A 25,118-nucleotide genomic window follows, 5' to 3' on the forward strand; every position below is an offset into this window, starting at 1 on the left:
TCATTTGTTTACCAGTTTTGTTGTAGCTGTTTTGGCCTCAGGATATTAGAGAGATAAGGTGGGTGAGGTAATATCTTATTGGACCAACTTCTGTTGGTGAGAGACAAGCTTTTGAGCTATGAAGAACTGCTCTTCAATAAATTCCTACATGATCTGCCGCTGCATCTTGCTCACTAGCCCACTTATTTTGCACCTCAAGTTCTTGGCAGGCAGATGAGTTAGAGCTGGTATTAATTACAATCCCTTCAGTGTGATGCTACTAGTTCTAATATTCCTGGTAACAAAACAGGATTAGTTTAAGCCTTTAGATTTCTGCAGCTATATCTGTTGTATATATTACATCTCTCTTCTCCCCATCCATTTACCCTTATGTCATACACATCTGCACCCAGCTGTTTGGAAAAAAATCAGCATTTAAAATAGATTGATTTTCTCTTCCTTATAATTATGCTGCACTACAGATCAAAAGTCACAATACCTGAAAATCTGGTCCCTGATGATGGGATAGCCGCCTGTTACGACATTGTTTACATAAGATGTGAACCACTCCAAATAAGAAGTACCTAGACGCCAAAGAGGGAAAGTTTTACAAGAGCAGGTACTCTTATAATTAAGCCAGTTACAATATTCACTTTTTTTTTTTTTTTTTTTTTTTTTAAAACATAGGCAATATAAAAGCTAGTTGGCTTTAATATAAACAATTCCCAGACCTCTGTAGTGGAGTAACACATTCCTCATCCTGCTCTATTCAAAAAATTGAACTCTGCTTTTGCTGGGAACTAAATTATGGCTTAAATGGTTTGCTTGTTATCCTCCACTCACTGTGTCACATCTAAAATGAGACTGTATACTCTTCAGGCCAGGAACCATGGCTTTCTATTTATATTGTGAAGTACCTCGCACAATTCTGGATGCTTTTATACTTTAACAACTGCCTTTTAGACCTTTGCTGGTACTGCATGATTTAAGGAGATGGTGGCTTTACAAGTAATGTAATTACTATACCTATTTCCTAGGCACTGTACTCCACAGTTAATCCAATATTCTATTTGCTAAAGCTGGTAGGTCTATTACTGGACGTACAAACTTAGTTTTGGTTTGTAGGGATCTGCATGTATAAACAGGTAAGGTATTAAAGTTTCTAAGAAATCTAGCAAATTTTGTAAGTTTCTGTACTCACAAGAGGTAGGGTGGAAGAATGTGCAACATGCACACCTGTTACCACCACAAGCTCAGAGCTCTGAGTTTATAGGTCACCCAATATAGAAACAGCTTTCCAAAAACCTGCAGTCATCATTTTGAGAACAGCTGGATTTATCAGGATCATAAAAATTCAATAATTGGGCAGATTCAACCTTGACAGAGTCCCTTTAATGAACGAAGTCCTCAACGACAAGACATTATCCTCTATAAGTGAAATAAGCTATAGGTAATTCAATTAATTCAGGCAACGTATTATGAGTTTTAGTAGTGGAAGATCAATAGTTCTTTAAATTTTGGTTTATATTATTGATGTGAAATATGTTTTTAAGTTAATGATTTCATAATATTCTATTTCTCACAAGCTACACAGGGTTGCTATGGCACAAAGCAATAATTAACACAATTTACTCATCACTTGTTCCTAATTTTGCCCTAAAAAACCATTTAATTATTTGAAGTGTCCTGCCATCTTTGGGGCTCCTCTGTTGCTTAGAAGTCTCCAATAATTTATCTTCTCCATTTTCCTTCTTCCATCACCCCACCCAATCATCTTCAACATTTTGTCTTGGCCTTGAAATGCTAGAGTTTGGGGTGCACACTAGCTGTATGATTCACTCTGCAGTTTGAACACTTGGTTTTTATATGGAAGTAGGAAATACTTAGCAGATTAATCTTCTCATCTACATGGAATGTTCTGTGCCAGGATACTGGTCCATAACAACTGGAAGTCATTGTTTCCATAAGGACAAGGCCAACCCAAAGTGATAATTAACACTAGATCACTGCAGTCACTATCTCTAAAACAGTTCATTTTCCTCACAAATTGCAAATAATTAGAATAGTACTTTGAACTTCTACAACACCTTTCATCTGAAGATTTCAAAGAACGAGACAGTAAACCTCAACACTCTTGTGAGGAAGACAGTGATTTCCTCACCCAGAACTGCAATACAGCTACCTCTGGGGCGGAATAAGTGACATGTTTTCCAATACACAGCCACTGCAAGTCCAAAATTGCAGGACTAGAAGACTAGGAAGTCTTAGTAAGAGTTTCTCTTGCCTTTTCTTTTACCCATAAATGAAAATATTATGGCATGGCCCAGTGGGGCTATTACTCATCATTGGTGTTGCATTAGAAACAACCTGTGATGCAGGTTAGTATAGATTATGCATATTAATGGGAGTCTAAACTAAGGTTCTGTTTTCATTCAACAGGAAAGCAGTTCAGTTAGTTGAAGGCTTCCATAGCCAATAGCTAGGGCCCTACCAAATTCATGGTCCATTTTGATCAATTTCATAATCATAGGAATTTTTTTTTAAATAGTAAATTTCATGATTCATGTGGGCCCAGCTGTGAAGGCAGCGCTGCAGCCAGCAGCAGTGCAGAAGTAAGGGTGGCAATACCACAACCCCCCTATAATAACCTTGTGACCCACCCCAACCTTCTTTTGGGTCAGAACCCCCAGTTTGAGAAACACTGATCTCCACTGTGAAATCTGTACAGTATAGGGTAAAAGTACGCAAAAGAGCAGATTTCAGAGGGGAGTCCAGATTTCACGGTCCGTTAAATGTTTTTCATGGCCATGAATTTGATAGGGCCCTACCAATAGCCTTCAGTAGAAAAGGAAAAAAAAAAAGTTTTGAGAAACTTTCTACTACAGTCCCAGCCCATGTCAACAGATCATCATAAGGATTCTATAGTCATCAAGTAATGACTCCGAAATCTCTCTCCCCCCTCCTTATGCTTTGAACAATGCAGTTAAAGAGAACCTGAAAAATCCAGGAACATTTTCCTTTTCAGGTATAGTTACATTTAGAAGAAATTTTAATTGAGAGGCACAATATATATTGAATCTGTGACATGGCTGCAAAGGCTACTAAAAATTCCTTCTCCCAGGCTACAGTTCATGGTGTTTTTGAACCACCAGTCTCCGACAGCTCCTCTGATGGTTACCCTAAAGGTTGCTACATGTTTTGTCAGGCTGACCAGCGTATTGAATAACTCAAAAACAGAGGTGTGAAGTAACAAGCATTAGTAGGAAAATAAAAAGGTTTTATAACCCATTTCAATTAATTGTTCAAGTTCCAATACCGCTTATAAGTTTCTCAGCAGTAAGAATACATGTACAAGTTTAGTGCTTACTTTGTGCAGGTCAAAATGTTGTGCAAATGTACTAAACAGCTCTCAGCATAGGTATATTTTTTATTAACATATGCAACTTAAGACAGAATGAAGTGCTTAGATACGCTGGCATCTCTAAACAAGGTATTTTTTGCATGAATGTTTCATCTCCCCTCCCTCCCACTTCAACATGCTCTTACCTGTAATGAACATATCAATAGCAGATGGATTACGGGCCATCTGATCCTAGAAAAGGAACAAAAATTAAGTGTGTATATTGAAAAGCAGACTGATGTTTTTTCTTGACATCCTAAATACCTGACTATTTTCCTAGTATTATCTAGGCCCAAACCTAGCTTCTTCAATAGAGCATCCAAATCCCACAATCAGATGTTCAAATCAGTATTTAAGACACAAATGTCTGTCCCATGTGTCTAAGTGCCAAGATGAGCATTCAAACACACAATTGGGACATTCCACTAAGGAGATCGCATTTGAAAATCAGGCTTCCTGCATCATTTAACAAAACTCAGCCTTCGAATAATCTGAAAACTAATTCCACCTCATTTTTAGAGCTCCTATCTTTATATTCCTTCCTACCAAAGGGTCTGTATTGTCTCCAGAGGAACACAAATATTAACATTTAAATGCCTTCAATTTCTCATAATATAGTCCAGGCAAAATAGACATTTAGCATAACATAAAAAAGGTGTACAAGATTTTTTTCAATGTCCCCACCAATGTTAGGTGACTAGAACTCCCATTGCTACACATGAGGAAATAACTAGGAAATCCTAACAGGTTAAGGTTCTATAATAAAGTCTGTTACTTGAGAGTTCCAAGCTCCCAGCATCTTTCTTTACAAATTTGCGCTGAATCCCATGGACAGCTAGAATTAATTCAACAGTTTAATCAACTGCTTTTCAAGGGGTTTTAGCTTAATTCCAATTCAAAATTAAGACTAAGACTGTAGCCAAAGTATCTTCTGTTGTTGCTTGTCATTGCAGTTCTACTGTGATGCCAAGTAATATGTACTGCAATAATTTTAGTACAGTGAGAATAATTAAGAATAGTTTATTTTTGAATGTGAGTGACCTTGCTTTTGAGGGTTTCAGACTTAACCTTGGTGTATGTTTTTAAAATGCACAGTTTAGTATGTAATGTACAACCTGACCAGTTAGGAAGTTTTAACAAATATTTTAAAAGTTAACTTATAATTGCTAATGCTGTAAACTCAACCTGGAATAGGGAAATCAAGCAGAGTTCACTCTGTGCATTTTCCACAGGTAGTACAAAATCTACTACTGGACTTTAGTAAATAATTTTGTTGTTGACAGTGGACAAGCTGCATTGGTTCAGCAATGTTAACCAGAGCAGGAAATTTTTTTTTCCTATCAATAAAATAGAACACGGATAGCAGACCCACTTATTAAAGAGGGACAGAGTCCTGTGTCACTTTATAGACTAACAGACATATTGGAGCATAAGCTTTCGTGGGTGAATACCCACTTTGTCAGATGAATAGTGTGTGGAGGATCCATCTGACAAAGTGGGTATTCACCCACGAAAGCTTATGCTCCAATAAGTGTTAGTCTAAAAGGTGCCACAGGACTCTGTCGCTTTTTACAGATCCAGACTAACACGGCTACCCCTCTGATACTTAAAGAGAGAATATCTTGACAATCCCTTTTCTGACTATACTCGCACTTTAATCCGTGAAAGAGACAAAGCTGTTCAGGAACTGAGGGCTTGATTCTCTCCACACACACTAATGAGATTTAGGAGTAAACGCCACTGAAATCAATGGAATTATACCAGTGCAAGCGAGAACAACCAGACTCCGATATTAGGGTATTGCCATCATTGTAGTATCAGAAGCAATTTTATAAAGCTTTCAATAAGATTAAATTGTTTGTCTTTTTTTAAAAAGACAAACTGATCTTCTGTTCTTTCACTGTAGAGTAAGCAGCGTATATTTCTCAAAAAGATCATACTCAATTTTTTTCTCTCTTGCTGTTTCTAGAAAACAAGTCTATAACTTACTGCTAAATCCAAAATCCCCCACTGTGCAAAACAAAGTTTAACAATGAAAAAGTGAGACTTGCTGAAATAGACTGGGACAAATTCATGCCTGGCATAATTCTACCAAATTAAATAGATTAGAGCAGGGATGAGTTTGTCCGATGAGGTCTTAAAATCTGCAAAGAAGTTGGCTACAATCATTACTACTGGGGGCATTCTGCACCAAAAAAATTTAAAAGCTGCGCACAATATTTTAAAATTCTGGAAAAATCCACAAATTTTATTTGTCAAAATAACACTACATAATCATGCCAGTTTCAATTATTTTGGTAATTTATTTCAAAATACCTGTCAGCAAGTATATCTATAATACAGACACAAAAATTCACCCAGGAGTAGAGAGTTAAAGAAACCCCTATGACAACCCAGTTCCTGTTTCTCTGCCCCCTTCCCCTCCCCAGAGCCCAGTCAGGGGGGCAGACACTCCTAACCCCTTGCCCACAAAACCGACCTGCAGGCCCCCCCAACCAATACACCCACACATCCTCCTTCTCCTCAGAGCCCAACCATGGGGCCCTCCCCCAGCCCAGATACCCACACTCCATCCCCAGCTGCAGGGTCCCCCTCCACCCCAGAACCAAGAGATCCAGAGGGAGAAACAGCCTGATGCTCTGTCCCAGGCTTGCACAGAGTTGCCTGCGCACTGCCCTTTCCTTTCCTCAGGGCATGCTGGGAACTGCAGCTGGCAGGAATCCTCTAGCTCTCCCCCCAGCACTGTCTTCTATGTGCAAGCTGGGCTCTGCTGAGTCCAGTGACCCCTAATAGTAGCTAGCAGCACTGCTGCCCATTTCTTTGAGGGAAAGAAAATTCTGCACGCACAATGTTAATTTCTGCAAAATTCTGCATTGCGCAGTGGCACAGAATTCCCCCAGGAGTAACTGCATTACACACTACGGTCACATCACTGTTGTGTTAAATAGTCTTCTTGTGTAATTTTGGTGTACACCCGAGGGCAACTCAAAGACATTTTTATTTACCAGTTAAATGCTCTGAGTCATAGTATATAGAGCATCCACTCATTAAACTGTGCATACTGTATATTTCACATGTTTTATAACATGCAAAGGACAAATGCCAGTTTTATCAAAAAGATACATTTATAAACAAACATTTCTTCCTTACTGGACATTGGTAGAAGATCTCATATTTATTACGACCCTCCACACTCTCCAGTGCCATGTATTGACTCAGGCCAGTGTGAATGCAAAAGGTTAAAGGAAGACATTGTTTCAAACCAAGACGCTGTTGAAATCCCCCAGCTGCTGTGTCAATGTCCAATAAATCTTCTGAACGATAGTGATTGGATAGTGCCATACTTCCCATCAACCTTAGAAGGAACAACAACAAAAATAGAAACAATGAACACTTGATTAACAATGCAAAGATAGCTTTTACCTTTTACTCAATGAGTAATAACTCATTCTAAGGTCTAATTCTGCCATCTAGGCATAATACTTATACCCAGAGAAGTGTGCATTGTAATGTTTTCTACAGAATCAGGTCCTCAATTCATTTTCTACAGAATAAGGTCCTCAGCCTTACCCTCAAAAAACAAAAAAGAAATTTGTAAGAAAAAACTTAGCAGTTTTAACCAATATGGTCATGCTCATTTTCCATGCTTAGCACAGGAAGAAAGGGAGTTCTGGGACATTCTGGTGACTGTCAATTGTCTCACAAGTTAAAGCAGCTTAGGACATCTGTTCACCATTGAAATAGCATAATAGGGCAGCTTCACAGGCAGATACTGGGACTATATTCTGTACTTCAAGTTTTGCATCAACTCTTTTCAGGACTAAAAGGAATATCCATGAATACTTAGTTTCTATAGGCCAAGAAATTGTCAACTTTAGTAACAAATATTTGACAAGACATATTGTTACCTAGAAAAAAAAAAAAAAAAAAACAGGAGTACTTGTGGCACCTTAGAGACTTGCGGTCTCTAAGGTGCCACAAGTACTCCTGTTCTTTTTGCGGATACAGACTAACACAACTGCTACTCTGTAATTGTTACCTATATTCATTCACAAAATGAGTTGAGACTGAAGCCAGATGTAAGAAGTTAATAAAATTCAACAACTCTGCTCATTCCTTAAGAATAGTTAAGAAACAAGTCAGCAATCATTTTAACAGATACAGATTTATGGATCTGCACTTAGGATTTACATAGACTTGAAAATTATTCAGTTACATTTGGAAGGAAAAGAAAACCCCCATGAAGCATGCTTCTCTTTTTCATCAGTAGAATCCGAAAAATACACCTCTACCCTGATAGAACGCTGTCCTCGGGAGCCAAAAAAAAAATCTTACCGCGTTATAGGTGAAACCGCGTTATATTGAACTTGCTTTGATCCGCCGGAGTGCGCAGCCCCGCTCCCCTGGAGCGCTGCTTTACCGCGTTAGATCCGAATTCATGTTATATCGGGGTAGAGGTGTAGTTCACATTTAGCTGGCCAATCTGCCATAGGTTATAAACGCACACTAAATCAAAAAAAGCAGACACCTAAAATAATCATGAAAACTTTGACATGTAGTGTTAAACACCACAAAAATTTGCAGATTACAGCATTCTCGTTTTCTGGCACAATTTGATGGACATTCTCTAGTAGCTCTCTATACGTACAAATATTTCCAATACAGATGGGCTGGTAAGAGATGTGTTTGTTGGAAGACATTGGAAAGAGCTTTAATTCTAATGCAACATAACTGGCAGCTGGTGGGGGGGAAAGGAGAGAGAATCACACAGTGCCTAGTTCAAGGTATCTGTATTCGAGCTAAGAACAAAACAAAAGTCAAGGGAGCTTTCACACTTTTAGCTTGCTTAAAAAAAAAGAAGTGGGGAAGAGTTAATAGGATAAAAACGTAAACTGTCTCAGCATGCAGGCCTAGTTACTCCAAAGCATTGCTTAAGCATGACAACACTCTTATGTGGCAGGTAAACAGCTTTGGAAATTTCTGAAGTGTCAAGAGTAACACTGATCAGATCCTTCAAGAAGCTGTTTTATGTCTTTCACTATTTTCTCTTAAAATGTGCAGTTTGGATACATTAGTAATATTAAGCCAGGATTGAATAGCTCGAGGGTCATACTAGGATAGCATTTCCAGAAGTTTTTACCATTTCCTGACCAGTTCCATTACATCACTTGGCTTTTGTTAAATCACTGAATTGTCCACAGAGGGGAGATTTTCAAAGGGGAACAAGGCATGTCACTCCCATTGCCTAATTCCCTTTTGAAAATCTCTTCTAGAATACCTACTTGTAAACGGTTCAAGTCATCCTCATAAATATGCAGAACTGGTTACTTCTTACACACCTGATTCTAGGGTTGGGGGAAAAAAAAGATACCCAAAAAGGCTCAACCTGCCGCCCAGTGAGAAGTTAGAGGTGCCACAAAGATGCAAAAGCCAACTCAAACACACACCTCAGATCCCCATCTTTTTCCATCAACATACCATTCTTGGAAGTATTTCTACCACTCATGTCACTTTCCCTCAAATACAGCCCAGTGTGCTAAACATGAGAGGCTTGAAGGTACACAATATGCAACCATGTTTAGTCGCTTGTTTAAGATATCAAGAATTGTCAGTTTTACGTTTCAGGGAGGCTTCATCTTTTCAGTAATATGGAAAAAAAATTTAAATTATATTTTGTAGGGTGCAAAATTTCTATTCTATTCTTCTGTTTTTCCGGTGGTTCCACCTCCACACTTAAGACTATTCTTGTATTGCCAGGTCTGGAAATTAGTTCCCTGACCATTTTATCACACCATTTATTCTGCAAATTCTGGTACAAAATAGGCTAATTCTGCTCTCAATTACAACACAGAGAATCCAGAGTAACTCTGTAAATATTGGTGTAATTGAGGACCATAAATATCCAGGGCTAAAATTTTGTTAATTATGAAGGGTAAAACTTTCCAAAAGCATTAAAGTCCCATTTTCAAAAGTGACTTGGGCATTTAGGATTCTAGCTCCATTGCAAAGGAACTTAGATGCCTAGGTCCCACTGCTAAGGCACTGCTGACATAGATTCTTGTGAAGATTTCACCCAGAGAACACAATAGCTAACTTCTATACTGTATATAATATTTTGCATAGCCTGCTCAGCAGGCATTGCAATCCTCACTCCATGTCTCAGTTTAACTGAACTGGCCACCATGAAGAAAAAGAAATAATTAAATAACGGAACTGATAGTAGGTTTAACTCCTTACCCAGGAACAACTAGTTTCTGTCCATTATGAATACGAAATGAACACCGATAATCATCAGGGAGTTTGCAACCTATTTGTGCTTCCACAGCATCTAGGTCTTCCTCCTGCACACTATCTGCAAACACATTAAAAACAGGGTTTTTTTAGGAGGCAGCTTCAGACAAGAGAAACAAGAACTGTTGCTTCAGAGATTATCTCAATAAATTGGATCCTGCTTGAAGTACTTTACTTTGTGTAAACCCCTCTTAAAATTCAATTGGATAATGCCTGACAAAAATTGGCGCTCTTAAGACAACTAGAGACAAATGTTACTTTCATTTACACAGTTGCAACCCCTTTGGCTTCAATGCAACCTAAATCATTTCACTGGAGCTGCATTGCTGTATGTCAGAGCAGAATTTGGCCTAACTAAATGTTTTTAAGTTTTTCAGCTATGCTATAGTGGCATCAGCAAATGCACAATGAATTTAAAAAAAGCTCATTTTAAAGCCCCCTCCAGCCACCACAAGGACCCAAGTTTCAACTGCATTTGACATTACAAAAGTGCAGTGAATTAAAAAACAGTTTTGTTTTGTTTTAGGAGCAGTCTTATTCTACATTTAGTGCAAAGGAAAACAAAAATAGAAATGATCTGACTGAATCATCCAAAAGTCCAGAAATTCAGAATTAAGGTTATCACTCTCCTTATTCATCCCACTGTGACTCTCTAAATTCAAAAGTAGGATTTTTGACCAATGACCCTTGATATTGGTGCTTACCGTTGGGCACAATAGCAAGAATAATTATGGACAGCATTATCTTAACTAATACATCTAAGAAGATTCAAAATTCAGATTATTATTTGTACTACCATCTCCTTCTTCAAGCAAACTGGGAGTTCATTACGTGGTACTAACTCCAATAGTACGCTAGTGTGTTAGGTAACAAAATACCAGAGTATCACAAATTTCAGAACAAGGGTTACTCATATAACAGTAGTCTGTTTTTGCCTCCTAAGAGATCTCAACAATACTAATCCATTAGAAGTAGGTGTTTCTTCAACAGCACTGGCTGGAGAAACAAAGTGACTCACTCTTAGAACCTTCCCTAAAAGAAAAGAAATATTGCCCTGACCACTGGAAGTTAGTGGACTGAGTCCTGACTCAGCCACTCTCAGCCAACCAAGTTGTAGCTCCTAGTTGCTACCATAAAAAAAAGGTTGTGCCGATTTTCTTTTTTTGATCATTACCATGCAATTTAGAATGTTTCACTAAAGGCGGAGATGGCCACTTTAAATTTCCAGCAAAAAGACAATAAAAAAGCCAATCTTGGAGATGCTTCAGTTACTCTAAGTTTCTCATATGGTGTCTCTTTTGCGATCCTGAAAGAGATTTGCTCTTCCCACTATATAAAATTGTGATAATGTTGCACATAGTGAACATTTCCCATGTTATGATTTCCTAGGGCTAGCCAACTACTCTCTCAATGGAGCTATTCCATTTAATTTAAGTAGAGTTGCTCCTGAATTTGGCTGTATGTTTTTATCAGTAACATTGGGCTCAATCCAGGGACAACAGGATGAAATTCTATGGCCACTGTTATACAAGAGGTCAGACTAGATGATCTAATTGTCCCTTCTTATTTTAAAAATCTATTACTGAATTAAAACATATTTAAAAAATAAAGTACCAAAAAAAGCAACATTTAATAGTCATTGTAAACAGTTACAAACCTGTTTTCCAAATATTTCTAATAAAAAAAAATCACAACCTAGTAATCACCAAGAGTAAACCCCAGGAGAGGAAGTTTTTCTCTGTAGGAGGGGAAATTTCTTCTCTGCTTCTGAGCTTTGCTATTCCACACCCCAACTTGAGCCAACAGCTCAGCACAGCTTCTGGTCAGTTTCACACAGAAGACTGAAACAAGCTTAACAAGGTCTGAGTTCTTTTGGCTTTATATGGAATAGGACCAAATAGATACCTATAAACCTGCCTGAGTACATTTTATGTTATAAAGCACTAAAAATTAGAAGCCCTTAAAATATATTAAATCCATTCAATGTCTTATGAATGTTTGCTTGTAACATCAGAATCTATAAAGCAGAAAGTTAATATGAGGCTACAGACTTTTTTTTTTTTTTTTTTTTTTTTAAAGAATTTTAGCTCAAAGCCACTTGACTAAATACCTTTTTTATGCAGAGATGTTTTAAATTGGGTCTTCAAAACAAACTTATGAATTAATACAGAATAAGAGAAATGTAGGGCAAACAGGGACACTGAGAAGTTATGAAGTCCAGCCTCCCACACAGAGGCAGGACCAAATATACCTAGACCAGGGGTGGGCAAACTATGACCTGGGAGCCGCATCCTGCCCTTCAGATGTTTTAATCCAGCCCTTGAACTCCTGCTGGGGAGCAGGGTCTGGGGCTTGCCCCGCTCGGCGCATTCCATGGCGCTGTACGGCTCCTAGAAGCAGTAGCATGTCCCCCCTCTGGCTCCCACGCATAGGGGCAACCAGGGAGCTCCGCACGCTGCCCCCGGGCCAAGCGCCAACCCTGCAGTTGGCCTGGAATCGCGTCAAATGGGAGCTGCAGGGGTGGTGCCCACGGACGGGGCAGCGCACAGAGTTGCCTGGCTGCCCCTCAGTGTAGAAGCCAGAAGGGGGACTTCTTCCGGGAACTGCTTGAGGTAAGCGCCACCCAGAGTCTGCACTCCTGTGCCCCTGCCTTGATCCCCCTCCCACCCTCCAAACCCCTCGGTTGCAGCCCAGAACACCCTCCTGCACCCCCAGCCCGTCATTCCCAGCCCCACCCCAGAGCCCGCATCCCAGCCAGAGCCCTAACTCCCCCCGCATCCCAACCCCCCGTCCCAGCCTGAGCCCCCTCCCGCACCCTTAACGCCTCATTTTTGGCCCTACCCCAGAGCCCGCACCCCCTCCCACACCCCAATCCCCAATTTCATGAGCATTCATGGCTCACCATACAATTTCTATACCCAGATGTGGCCCTCGGGCCAAAAAGTTTGCCCACCCATGACAGGTGTCTGTCCACCTGTTCTTAAAAATCTCTGCTGATGGGGATTCCACAACCTCCCATGGAAGTCTATTCCAGAGTTTAACTAGCCCTTCAATTAGAAAGTTTTCCTAATATCTAACCTAAATTTCTCACTGCAGATTGAGCCCATTACTACTACTTCTACCTTCAGTGGACAAGGGAACAATTGATCACGATCCTCTTGATAACAGTCCTTAATATATTTGAAGACTGTTATCAGGTCCTCCCTCAGTCTTCTTTTCTTAGACTAACCATGCCCAGTTTTTAACCTTTCCTTAAAGATCAGGTTTTCTAAACCTGATATCAGTTTTAGTGCTCTCCTCTGGATTCTCTCCAACATGTCCACATCTCTCCTAAAGTGTAGCACCCAGAAGTGGACACAGTACTCTAGCTGGGGACTCACCAGTGCTGAGTAGAACAAGACAATTACCTCCTGTGCCTTACATATGACACTTCACACCCCAGAATATTTGCCTTTTTCACAACTGCATCACATTGTTGACTCATTCAATTTGTGACCCATTAGGACCCCCAGATTAGGGTGACCAGACGTCCCGATTTTATCGGGACTGTCCCGATATTTCCTTGTTTGTCCCGCATCCTGACCGCACGTCGGTCGGGACACTGGACAAACAAGGAAATGCGCCAGAGCCCGGAAGTGCTCGCATCCCCCCCAGCCTCCACCCCCTCCTCCCCCGATTGGCTCCCTCCCCGAATCCCTGCCTCTTCCCCAGGCCCACCATTCCTCCTCCCTCCGCAAGCGCTGGAGGGAGGCCCGGGAGACTCAGGGGAAGCGCGGGGCCAGGGTGAGTAAGAGTCCGGCCTGGCCCCGAGCAGGCAGGACTCAGTCGGGCGGTAGGGCGAGGAGGGGGGCGGCCCGCGGGGCCAGGCGGCGGCTGTTCTCCCCCCCAGGCAGCGGGGCTCGGGAGCAGCCGCTGCTGCAGCGCCCACTGCCGCGGGGGGAGGAAGCGGCCATGGCGCTCCGCGGCTGCGGCTCTGGCGTCCGAACCCCGAGCCCCGGGCCTGTTGCGGGGACCCAGCAGCGCGCACGCTGGGCCCAGCCCCTGGCCAGTTGCGTCTGGGCTGCTGCCCAGGTGGTGAAATCCCGCAGCGGCAGCATCGGCAGCCCAGCCCCGTTCGTTCCCCTGCGGGACCCGAGCGGAACGGGGGGGCTGAAGCCTGCTGCCCCCACTCCGGGGCCGCCGCGGGATAGCACCAGCTGGGCAGCAGCCCAGACATGACTGGCCAGGGGCTGGGCGCGCGCAGCGTGCGCGCTGCTGGGTTCCCGCAGCAGGCCCAGGCTCGGGGGGTTTGGGCCCGGGCGCCAGAGCCGCAGCCGCCAAGCTTGGCCATCGGCCGCTTCCTCCCCCGCGGCTGCTCCCGAGTCCCGCTGCCTGGGGTGGAGAACAGCCGCCGCCTGGCCTCGCAGGCCGCTCCCCAACTCTCCCTACCACCCAACTGAGTCCTGCCTGCTCGGGGCCAGGCCGGACTCTTACTCACCCCAGCCCCGCGCTTCCCCTGTGTCTCCCGGGCCTCCCTCCAGCGCTTGTTGAGGAAGGGTGTTTTGGTTTTTTTTGTTTTTTGTTTTTGCCCCCCCCCCCGGCCAGGTCTTCCCCCCCACCCCACCTCCCGCGTCACCCTCCCCCCGCGTCCCGATATTTGACTTGGGTGATCTGGTCACCCTACCCCAGATCCTTTTCAGCAGTACTATCACCCAACCATTTACTTCCAATTTTGTAATTGTGCATTTGTATTTTCCTTCTTAAATGTACTACTTTTCACTTGTCTTTACAGAATTTCATCTTGTTGATTTCAGACCAATTCTTTAATTTGTCACGGTTGTTTTGAATCTAATCCTGCTCTCCAAAGCACTTGCAACCCCACATAACTTGGTGTCATGCATAAGTTTTATAAGCGAACTCTCGACTCTATTATCCAAGTCTTGAAATGAAAATATTAAATACTACCATCACACTATTATGACACCCTGATAGCCATCAAAACAATATCCCTATTTAATTACAGGATAGGTGCAGTACAGGCAAAAGCAATGTAGGTTTCCTCACTGTATGGCGTCTCTTATTCAATAAGAAGGCAGTTAAATTTTCACAATAATTCAATCTTTGGACTCTTTGCTGAGGCTGCCAGTGATTATAGTGCTTTGTGCAACCTGGACATTCATCCTCTGGAAATTGGGCTTGGACAAAACACACACCACGTTTAACATAGGCCAACAGCCACAAGACAGTATTTACTACTGGTGAATGTAGCGACCAGGAAGGGATTTGAACCAGACACCTAGTTGTGAAAGACTAGCCAGATACAAGAAAATCCACAAACAACAAAAATAGTTAACATGGAGTTAAGGTTGCAGGACCTCAACCCTATTTTAGGTGCTAATGTGGCCCCTATTACTGCAGTATGCAAGTTCCTTGATCTTTAATGTACTTATACTCAACACCTCTGAGGTAGGAAGTGCTATTATCCCCATTTTACAGATGGGGAAATGTCACACAGAGACATTAAGTGACTTGTCACAGAGGGAGCGTGTGGCATAGTAGGGAATTGAGCCAAGGTTGTCTCCCGAGTCTCAGACTAGCAGCCTAGCCATCTGACCATCCTTTCCTCTACACTACTCTGAGCTCTTCATGTCCTTCTAAAAGAGGAGTTTGGTTGCGATTGTCAAAAGAGCCTAAGAGAGTTAGGCAGCCAAGTTCCCTTAGGCGCCTTTGAGGATCTCAGCCTAGATTCCTAAAATTTAAACATTCCAAAACAGACATGTAGAGTTAAGAATATTTACATAGAAAAATCAAGATACAAATATTAGAAAACCAGGAAATGCAGAGTAACACTTTCCACACAGTAGCCAGGCAACCTTAACTTAGGCCCTTTCAATTCCTACCCTAAGGATTCACTCAGGGAAATTATAATACCTCACCCCATCTCAGCCTTTTTAAAACCTGATCTCGGCTACCCGGCTACAAGTCCTCCCCAAGTTAATGGTGCTGCAGAGAGCACAGTGAGAGGAGTGTATGAACAGAAGTGCCAATTGGGTGTTGAGGAAGGCACAGAGGAAGTACCCAGGTTTTGTCACTGCTCTGGAATCTGTGCTGCCTACCAACAGTTTCCTAGCTGAATTTACGATGTTTGTTTTACCAATGACACTTACTGGGCCGGACTACTTGAAAAATCATCACCCTTACTCTCCCCCTCCCGGTGATAATTCTTAAAACACTTATGCCGATCTAATAGAGAAGGAGCTAGCAGCAGGTCACTGTTGTGGAGGGGCTCAACTTCGGACCTCGCTTCATGTCTTGGTTCACTTGACCCTGGATTTGAAGGCCTTCAGGACAAGAAATGGGCCCACATGTTCTCTCAGACTTGTCCAAGAAGTTTGGGAAATCAGTGAGAAACAGAGGGAAGGATGGGACCATGTTTAAGATTCGGGATAATCTTTTTTGGAGTGCAGTTTGATAAAAGTTGGTGCTTTTGCTTACGTAGGGCACCTAGATTATGCAGTGGGTGTAAAACTTTAGAACGATACAAATATATCTTGGCTTTAAAAACAAAAATAATGTTTATACAATACCTTTCAAAGAACCAATCATCCGGGGACACCGCTGTCCCAAGTATCTCTCTATATCATCCCATGCTTTTTTAAGTGTAGCATAATATTGAATATACCTTCCTAAATCAGAGTAAATACTTATAAAGATAGCCTTCCAGCTCTGCTTTCTCCGAGTCTTCTCTGCCCTGAATAGACAAGAATAAAAATATGATAAATTTCTAGTCTAACAAATTCACTTTAAAAACAATAAGTTATTGCTTAGGCAGTTAGGGTTTTGCTAAGTAAAATGATAACATTATGTTATAACAGTGTAAACATCGATACACTTCAGTCCTGTGAAGGTACAGATGTTCAATTCATTCATGGAACTATTCAAATTTTTAATTTCCTTTGCAAGTAACTATATTTCAGCCAGTCATCTTTTCTTTAGAGGACTGTGGGCCATTATTAAACTCAGGAACTTGTAGAAAAACTAAATCAGATCAATTTAACTTGCATGTGCAGAAGGCATTTAAGTTAAAAAAAAAAAGTTCAACCCTGCTGTCCTTTCTCAATTTTGCCTAAATAAGGACTACGGGACCAGAAACCAGGTCACGAAAATAGAGGTGACAATTAAAATAAAGATTTCATATGTAGAGGAGATTTTATTTTCCAAAGAGCACCTACTGCAATAAAAAGAAACAAACGCCCATTATAAATTGAGACAAATAGCAGGGAATTCAGCTTTTATTCATTTGTAGAACAGCAATGAACATTTCAGCATTTAAGTCACAAATAAATGCAGTCTTCAGAGAGTTCACAATGTAAAAAACAGATACAGAGAAGACAGAACACATTAAGACAAATAGAGAAGGTAATAACTTGGAAGGTTTATTAATTGTTATCAGTTCATTCTTGTATACATCATAAAAGAAGTCTTTGAAAGAGCTGAGTGAGGAAAAGGTGGTGGGAGCCTGGTTAGGGAAAGCACGTGGCCTTATTTAAGTTTTAAAAATAGTTCCCATAAAAATCAGACTTAAAGAACAACCATTCATCAAAGTAAGTAACACTGAAAACGAACTCCCAAAATAATTATCTCCTTAGGCCTTTTTATACAAGGACAAAAGTTTCAGATCAGACTAGCATGCCAGGCACTGCCATTTAGGAGGCTCAGATACAAGGATATGGCCCATCCACCAAGGCGGACTGTTGAAAGTTTTACCAGGACTGAGTGTTCCTGAGCTGCTAGAGGGCTGAACCAGTGGCAGATTAACACACAGTCCCAGGCACCCATGCCCAGGGGCCCCGGCCAATTTGGGGGCCCCATAGGAGCACTGGAACCTGTGTAAAAGCATGGGGGGGGGGGTGTCACATAACAGGTGCTGGAATTGTGGCCTTGCCTCCTGCTCAGGCTAGATGCTGGAGCTGGGCTGTGGTAAGAACTGTCCAGGAAGCCTGAGCTGCTATGGGGAGCCTCAAACCCTCCACCTGCCCTGAGTGGAGGGCTGCGGTGGTAAGAGCAGCCCCTGGCCCATGTACCCGCATCCCAGGGTGCACCACCCAGGGCAGGTGGAGGGTCCAGGGCTCCCCACAGTGGCCCGGGCTCCCTAGGTGGCTCTGGCTTCAGGCCTGGCCAAGGGGCAGGGCCTCGGAGGGGGGGGGGGGAGAAGAGGAGGAGCAGGGCCCCATGGTGAGTGGGAGTTAAGGCCAATCTCAGCCCCGCATCGGGAAGAGGTTGGCACTACTAGCAGGGACTGTGCTTTATAGTTGGGGAAATTATTTATCACCTTATCAGCTCCCTTGCGGTGAAGTGCAGCCCCTGCCATGCCTGCCCGAGGCTACTACACCCATGTTAAAAAGTGGGCAGGCATGGCCCTCCCACTTTTAAAAGGGGGCAGGGCCATGGCCATGCTGGTCCTCTCTGGTTCCAGCCCCATTAGCCCCCCAGGGTGTTGGGGGCCCAAATGTTCTAGTGGAGCAGTGGGCACAAAGATCTTAATCTGCCTCTGATTGGAACTGTTGACTGACCAACTGAGGCGCAAAACTAGTTAGCTTTCTTAAATAAATTAATGGAGATATCCCATCTCCTAGAACTGGAAGGGACATTGAAAGGTCATCGAGTTCAGCCCTCTGCCTTCACTAGCAGGACCAAGGCCAGATCCCTAAGTGGCCACCTCAAGGACTGAACTCACAGCCCTGGGTTTAGCAGGCCAATGCTAAAACCACTGAGCTATCCCTCCCCCATAACATCTTGGTAGAAGCTGAGGGGGAGGACTGGCAATACTGGGTATGTATGAAGGGAAACAGAATTCTCCATTTTGTATATTTCCACTAAGTTGTTTTTAGGCTGTTCTATTCAAAATGGCCAGTTTCTTGTCTCTCATGCAGCTTTCAGATGTGGAACTAACAGGTTAGTTATATTTTAGAGAGAAGGCCATTTCCAAATACTACAAAGCATGTAAAAGTTAGGAAATGCTTTTGTGTTTACCAATTCTTAGTTTGAATGAGAACATGTAAATAGAATACAATATCCTTTGCAAAATGGAAATATTCAGTCATTTTATTTTCAGAGATTGCAAGTAAAGTGACAGTGTCTGTAATTTTATGATGTGTGCCCTCCATTCCCCATGTGTCATCATTTGTTGAGTTTTGCCTAAATTTAAGTCCCAATCTCATTAGAGTCTGACCTCTGCATCTGTGCAGCACTTCAATTAAGTCAATGGAATATCATCCATGCAAAGCATTTGCAGGATCATGGTCTTAGCTGGTAAGTTCTTTGGAACAGGGACATCATTAAGGCGGCAAGTCTGTGGCTGGTGCTGGCCCAGGGGCTACTCGAGCCGGGCAGCCCCTGGGCCAGCAGCAGCAGTTTGGGTGTGTGGGAGGAGGCTCAGGGCTGGAGGTAGGGGTTTGGGAGGTGTGCTTACCGGGGGTGGGGGGCACCCCTGAAGCTCCTAGGTGGTGGAGGGGTCTCCACACTGCCCACGCCTGCAGGTGTCCCCCCATAGCTCCCATTGGGAGCTGCCCTGCCCTGGCCCCTGCCTCCGCTACCTAGGAGCTGCAGGGATGGAGCTGGTAGGAAGCCCTGCCCCCAGCATCAGCAGGGCTCCCAGGTCATCGCCCCCAGCACCCCTGAACCACCTCTCCTCCCCCGCCCCCCACGACTAAAACATTGCCTTCATCATCATCATCGGTCTGAAAAGCACCACACAGAATTGTGGCACTGTGTAAAAATTACCTGAATTGCTCCCTGAATCCATCTCCATTCCTAAAGAGGAGGCCAAATCCACCATGTATCATAGAAGTAACAATATTAAACAAATCTCTATGAGTATCTTCGAGCGCTAACATTAACTTCGTTCAGTTGATATCAGAGTACAGCTGATCTCACAACTTTTGTTAATATTGGATCTACAAAGCATTACTTAAAGACCACGAGAGGCTATGAAGCAATGTTATTCTGAAAGATCCTATGCAAAAATAGTGCTGTTAACCAAATGAGCTGGTTAAAAAGAACTGCTGCAAACTAATTTAGTTTTTTCCGTAAGATAAGAGTACCCTTACTTACTCAGATAAAAGCCAGTATTTCTTGCAGTGTCTTTTCCACAATGGATCATGACTTGATAGCTGGTTAAATCTTCGACTTACATAGCAGCAGCTATAAATAAAAGTCAGTGTTAAGTCTGATTACAAAAAGTAGTAAAATAATGAAGGACAAATGCAAGTCAAGGTATTAACATATTTAAGATTATGTGTCAAAATGACCATTAGAGCTATAAAATTTTAACAAGTTTTAACTTTATTTTTAGGGAATACAAACAGTTTTAAATGCAATACAACTGTCATTAAAACATGTTGTAACAAGGCTTTTCTGTCCACATAAGCAAAGAGAAGAAAATAAATGTTATAAACCATGTTACAGAACCACATTTTTAATCCTGTTAGATACCCAAGCAAAAACAGGGTTTTCTAAAATGGTTTATGACATTTGGGGTGGGGGTGGGGTTACCCCTGCACTCCCTCCAGCCACAAAATAGTCTCATCTACATTGGCAGTCACCATAATACACCACCAGAGTCGCTCCATGATGACAAATATGTCTGAGGACTGTCTTCACTATAGCTGCAAAGCCAGTGAATTACAGTGACAATCTGCTAGTGTAGGCACAGCCCTAGAGAATGATTATTAGGGAACTTTCTTGGCACTTAAATATTTTTGTAGAATAGGCAAAGACAAAGGTCTATTTCACAGAAGAATTTTACTAGAAATTTTCCATTGTGACATTCCATTAGTGGTAGCAGTGCTAGCATAGGCTAGCTCAGGGGTCGGCAACCTTTCAGAAGTGGTGTACCGAGTCTTCATTTAGTCACTCTAATTTAGGCTTCACATGCCAGTAATACATTTTAACATTTTTAGAAGTTCTCTTTCTATAAGTCTATAATATATAACTCAACTATTGTTGTATATACAGTAAATAAGGTTTTTAAAATGTTTAAGAAGCTTTATTTAAAATTAAATTAAAATGCAGAGCCTGACCGGTGGCCAGGACCCAGGCAGTGTGAGTGCCACTGAAAATCAGCTTGCGTGCCGCCTTTGGCATGCGTGCCATAGGTTGTCTACCCCTGGGCTAGCTGTTGATGTTTTAATCAGTTTTATCTACTATGCAGTCAGCCTACACTAGTGCTTTCATTGTTGCCACTCCATCAGTGGTAGTAGTGACGGAAGAAACCTTTTAACTACCTGACTGTCTGTTGATTACTACCTATTTAAAAATATGAAAAATATATTAATTTCAAGTACAGGAAATAATGTAACTATCAGCATGAAATAAGAACAGCACAGTGTGAATATTTGAGAGCGCTGTTTGCACTAAGTCATTTTTTCCCCCCAATTTTACTTTGTTATGAAGTTTCCTCAGCTTTGGGAAATTAGCCCTTTTGAAGCACCAACTATACATATTACTGGATAGCTCTATCCTCGGTTTACCCATATTGAATCAGGTCATGATCACTAGTTCCTAGACAAATATCAACTTCCAGTCAAGCGATGGATTCATCTTTATCCACCATAATGATATCCAAAATAAAGTTACCACAAAATACCTCAAAAGTTATCTATACTTTTTAGAAACTAATGATGTTTTACTACTGGCAGTGTGCTAGCGGTCTTATACATCTCCCAAATTGAAGTTTCCAATACTCCCACAATTTTCTTTCCCATACATTATAGACACGTGTGTAAGAAGTTAATCATGCTGTTTTCTCAGTGATTTGTAACACCCCTAGCCAGTACTCCTTCCATTGATCCATATGCATTCAAGATCCTGAGTGAAAGTTAATTAAATAATGTTAAAACAGGTACAGTAACTCCTCACTTAACATTGTAGTTATGTTCCTGAAAAATGCAACTAAGTGAAACAATGTTAAACTAATCCAATTTTCCCATAAGATTTAATGTAAATGTAGATTTAATGTACATGCATTTTTGGGGGGGCAGACAAAAGGCATCATATACTGTACAGTACTGTGGTGGGGAGGTGCCCCTGGCTTAGCTCTGGGGGTCTGGGAGGGAGTTAGGGTGCAGGAGGGCGCTCAGGGTGGGGGTGCAGGAGGAGGCTCAGGGCCGGGGCAGGCAGGAGGTGCAGAGCATTTACCTGGGGCAGCTCCTGTTTCATGCAGGGGGTTCGTAGGTGGCTCTCCGCTTCTCTCTGGCCGGCTTTGAAGGGGAAAGCGATGCTTCTCTCTGGCCGCTGGCTGCGCGGCTGCCCCTGCTCCTCCTGAGTCCTCCGGCCCGTGCTCGCAGGGCCGCATTCCAAAAGGGACTTACGAGCTGCAGGCCAGGACCCTGGGGCCCATTAGCTCAGGGCCCTGCAGCCCCTAAGTTCCAGGTGGCCCTGCCTGCCAGGGGGTGGGGGGGCGGCTGCTTCCCCGCTCCCTTCCTCCCTCCCAGAAAGTCCTGGGAAGCACTGGGAGGGAGGGAGGAAGGGAGAGGAGGCAGAGAAGAGGAACTTGTGTAATTCTCCCTTGTAAAGTCAGCCAAACGACATTATAAGGGAGCATTGCACAACTTTAAACGAGTACGTTTCCTAAGGGAGCAGCGACGTAACTTCGAAACAACGTTAAGCGGGAGGACGTTAAGTGAGGAGTTATTGTAATGGGATCTTTAAAGTATAGTGCCATCCCCCCATCTGTTATCCACTCTAGCCTTCTGAAAACAGGTTATAATCAGCAATTTTAACAACCAAATACTGTGGTTATCCCACCAGGTTTGAGTCATTAGAGATACAAGATGGGTGAAATGGGTCCAATAAAAATATATTACCTTAACCACCTTGTCTCTCTAACAGCCTGGGACCAACAGAGCTACAACACTGTGTACAGGTTTCAGTAATGTCACATAGGTCAAGTTTCCTCTCATGAGAATTTCCAAGATTTCTTGCGTGGTACCCAACCTCGAAACCTCTTCTCTTACACTGTTTGCCACAGTAATTCAGTGTGTTCACAGCACTGCCCAGCCTGAATTTACACGAAATGTTTCCCTGCAGCGTCCAGGCCGCTGGAGTTAGGAGAGCCATGGGTGAGCACCGGCGCGCAGAGGGCTGGACAGCAACCCCGTGCGGCTGTTCTGCAGCCAGGGGACGCCCCTGGCACGGTGCGGGTCGCTCCGCAGCAGCACAGGACGGGACTGGGGGCGCCGCGCACACACGCTGCGGCACTTACGGAGAACACCTGTTGACGCCTCATTAGAGGGGATCGCGAAATCCACTTGCTGCGCTACCCTACGTCCCTCCGCCTGCCCGGGGATGTGCCGCACAGGTTCCGAGAGAGCGCCCCGCTCCCCCGCGGGCCGCCCACGCCCCCTGGGGCTGCTACCGCCGGCCAGGGCGCATCAGCGCCCGGGACACGCCGCGCCAGGGGCGCCGCCCCAGTCCCGCAGCGGAGGGCGGGTAGCGGCGAAGGAGCGTCTGACCCCCAGGGAGCGGCCCGCAGCGCAGACGCGCCCAGCCCCGGCGTCCCGCCCTACCTCAGGAGGTCCCTGTAGTCCAGGAAGCTCAGGATGAGCAGCAGCGGGTCGGTGGGCAGCAGCTCCAGGCTCAGGGGCTGCGGCTCCGGCTCTACGGCCGCCGCCATCTTGAAAGACCTCGCGCCGGGCCTGCTGCTGCCCGGGGAGCCCCGCCCCTCACGCCGGTTTGTTATCAAACGCCGGGGAGGGGCGGGCTGGAAGGAGGAAGCTCTTAAAGGGCCCGCGCCTAACACGGGCACGCAGAGCGCCCTGCAGGGCAACGCGGGAACTGCAAGCTCGGCAGAGACTCCAAAGGGGGAGGGGTCCTGCCCCCACGTGGCCCAAGGGCCTGGGCTCAGTCTTAAATGCTGCTGGAACTAGGGTGACCAGATATTCCACTTTAATAGGGACAATCCCGATATTTGGGGCTTTTTCTTAGATAGAGGCCTATTATCCCCTAGCCCGATTTTTCACACTTGCTATCTGGCCACACTAGCTAGAACAATGGTTATGGTGGGGGGTGCTGAAAACCATTGAACCAAACTGTAAACCCCCTATATGCTGGAAACCACTTCAAGCCAGGGGGTGCTGCAGCACACCCCCCTCCCCAGTACTCCTAGTTCCAGCACCTGGCTTGCCCCAGAGGTTGGCCCTTCTGGGGAGCTGCACTCACGAGGGTGGGCCCTTGCCTGTGGGGTGCCCTGCCAGATATGTCAAGTCTCACTCATTGAGCATGACTGTGAGAGTCACTGGTTAGCATGCAATCTCACTCTCACAAGACACATGCCTAAGCTTAGCTCACTCATTTTGAGTAACTAGATAAAGATTTAAAGTGTTTTTACTCGGGCTGAAAGAGACAACAATACTTCTGGAGACGGGGCATGAGGCTTTCCAAGCTCGGTAATGGTACTATGGTAAGCATAGAAACTATAGGATGGCATTTTATACAAGAGTGTGTGAGAGGAGAGAGAGGGGGCTCTGTGAGACGGGCGGCTTGTGTGTGAATACTTGACGGTCCAAAAAAAAAATATGAGTTTGCCCTAAAAATGAGCAGGACTTGATTGAAAGTTTGCAGGTTCTGCAAAATACAGTTCAAAATTTAAACCACTCTGGACAAATTCATTGTCTTTCATTGTCCCATTGTTGCCGGCACAGGGGCCCGAGGACAGCAACAGTGGGGGTTCGTTGCCCGGAGTGCTTCGCGCCAATAAACATACCCAGGTTGAGAAACAATCAAAGTTTATTTGAGATCTCAAAGTGGTGCAAGGAGACAGGCAAGTCTCACATCAAGCACACCAGCAAAAACAGTTTCTCTCTTCTTTATACATTTTACAACTAAGTCCCCCCTCTCTACCACCCCCCTCTACTCCCCCTCCCCTCTCTACCAAAGGCATTTTATACATTTCAGCAATTAAATCATTCTAGGGCTATAAATCTAGCTTGTTAGTAACTTCTCCCTAAACAGTTATTTGGTTTTGTTTACCCTTAGTTTATTACCCCTTCCGCAGCTAGAAACATGCAAACCTCATCATTATTGTTTGGTACCTGGCATGAACAAGGTCGTAATTGCTAACTGGCTGTTTCCACATTCCAATTCCTGTCCTTGGCTTTTGAGGTTGATTAGAGTTAAACATGGAAGGACAGAGTTTAAACATGGAAGAACTTTGGCTCAGGCAGGCCTAGTAACCCCAACACCATGAGAGGCAAGACTTTTTTTTTTTTTTTTATAAATATGAGCAATAATATACAAACCAAATAAGATGTGTATTGTAAAGTATTTTTCAAGTGGGTGATCACAAGGACAAGGTGATATGCAAAATAAACATTTCTGTGTTGATAAAACCATATTCTTTTTAGTTAGGTTTATATAAAAATAAGTTTATTTTTGAATATTTCTCGTGTCCTGTCCACTGTGTGCCTAA

At 43.5% G+C, this 25,118-nt stretch overlaps 1 protein-coding gene across 1 annotated transcript in view; it reads right to left on the reverse strand.

The window, feature by feature from the left end:
- Positions 1-23,360, reverse strand: part of FBXO3 (F-box protein 3) — a 30,661-nt gene extending 7,301 nt beyond the window's left edge. The window contains exons 1-7 of the mRNA XM_054027670.1: positions 23,218-23,360; positions 19,763-19,852; positions 16,237-16,400; positions 9,617-9,731; positions 6,530-6,734; positions 3,526-3,571; positions 479-563 (exon numbers count right to left, since the gene is read on the reverse strand). Of these exons, the coding sequence (XP_053883645.1) occupies positions 479-563; positions 3,526-3,571; positions 6,530-6,734; positions 9,617-9,731; positions 16,237-16,400; positions 19,763-19,852; positions 23,218-23,324 (812 nt within the window). The 5' untranslated portion in view covers positions 23,325-23,360. The remainder of the gene's footprint in view (positions 1-478; positions 564-3,525; positions 3,572-6,529; positions 6,735-9,616; positions 9,732-16,236; positions 16,401-19,762; positions 19,853-23,217) is intronic.
- Positions 23,361-25,118: the final 1,758 nt, after the last annotated feature.

Source organism: Malaclemys terrapin, chromosome 4, assembly GCF_027887155.1.
Source record: "Malaclemys terrapin pileata isolate rMalTer1 chromosome 4, rMalTer1.hap1, whole genome shotgun sequence".
Classification (NCBI taxonomy): Eukaryota; Metazoa; Chordata; order Testudines; family Emydidae; genus Malaclemys; species Malaclemys terrapin.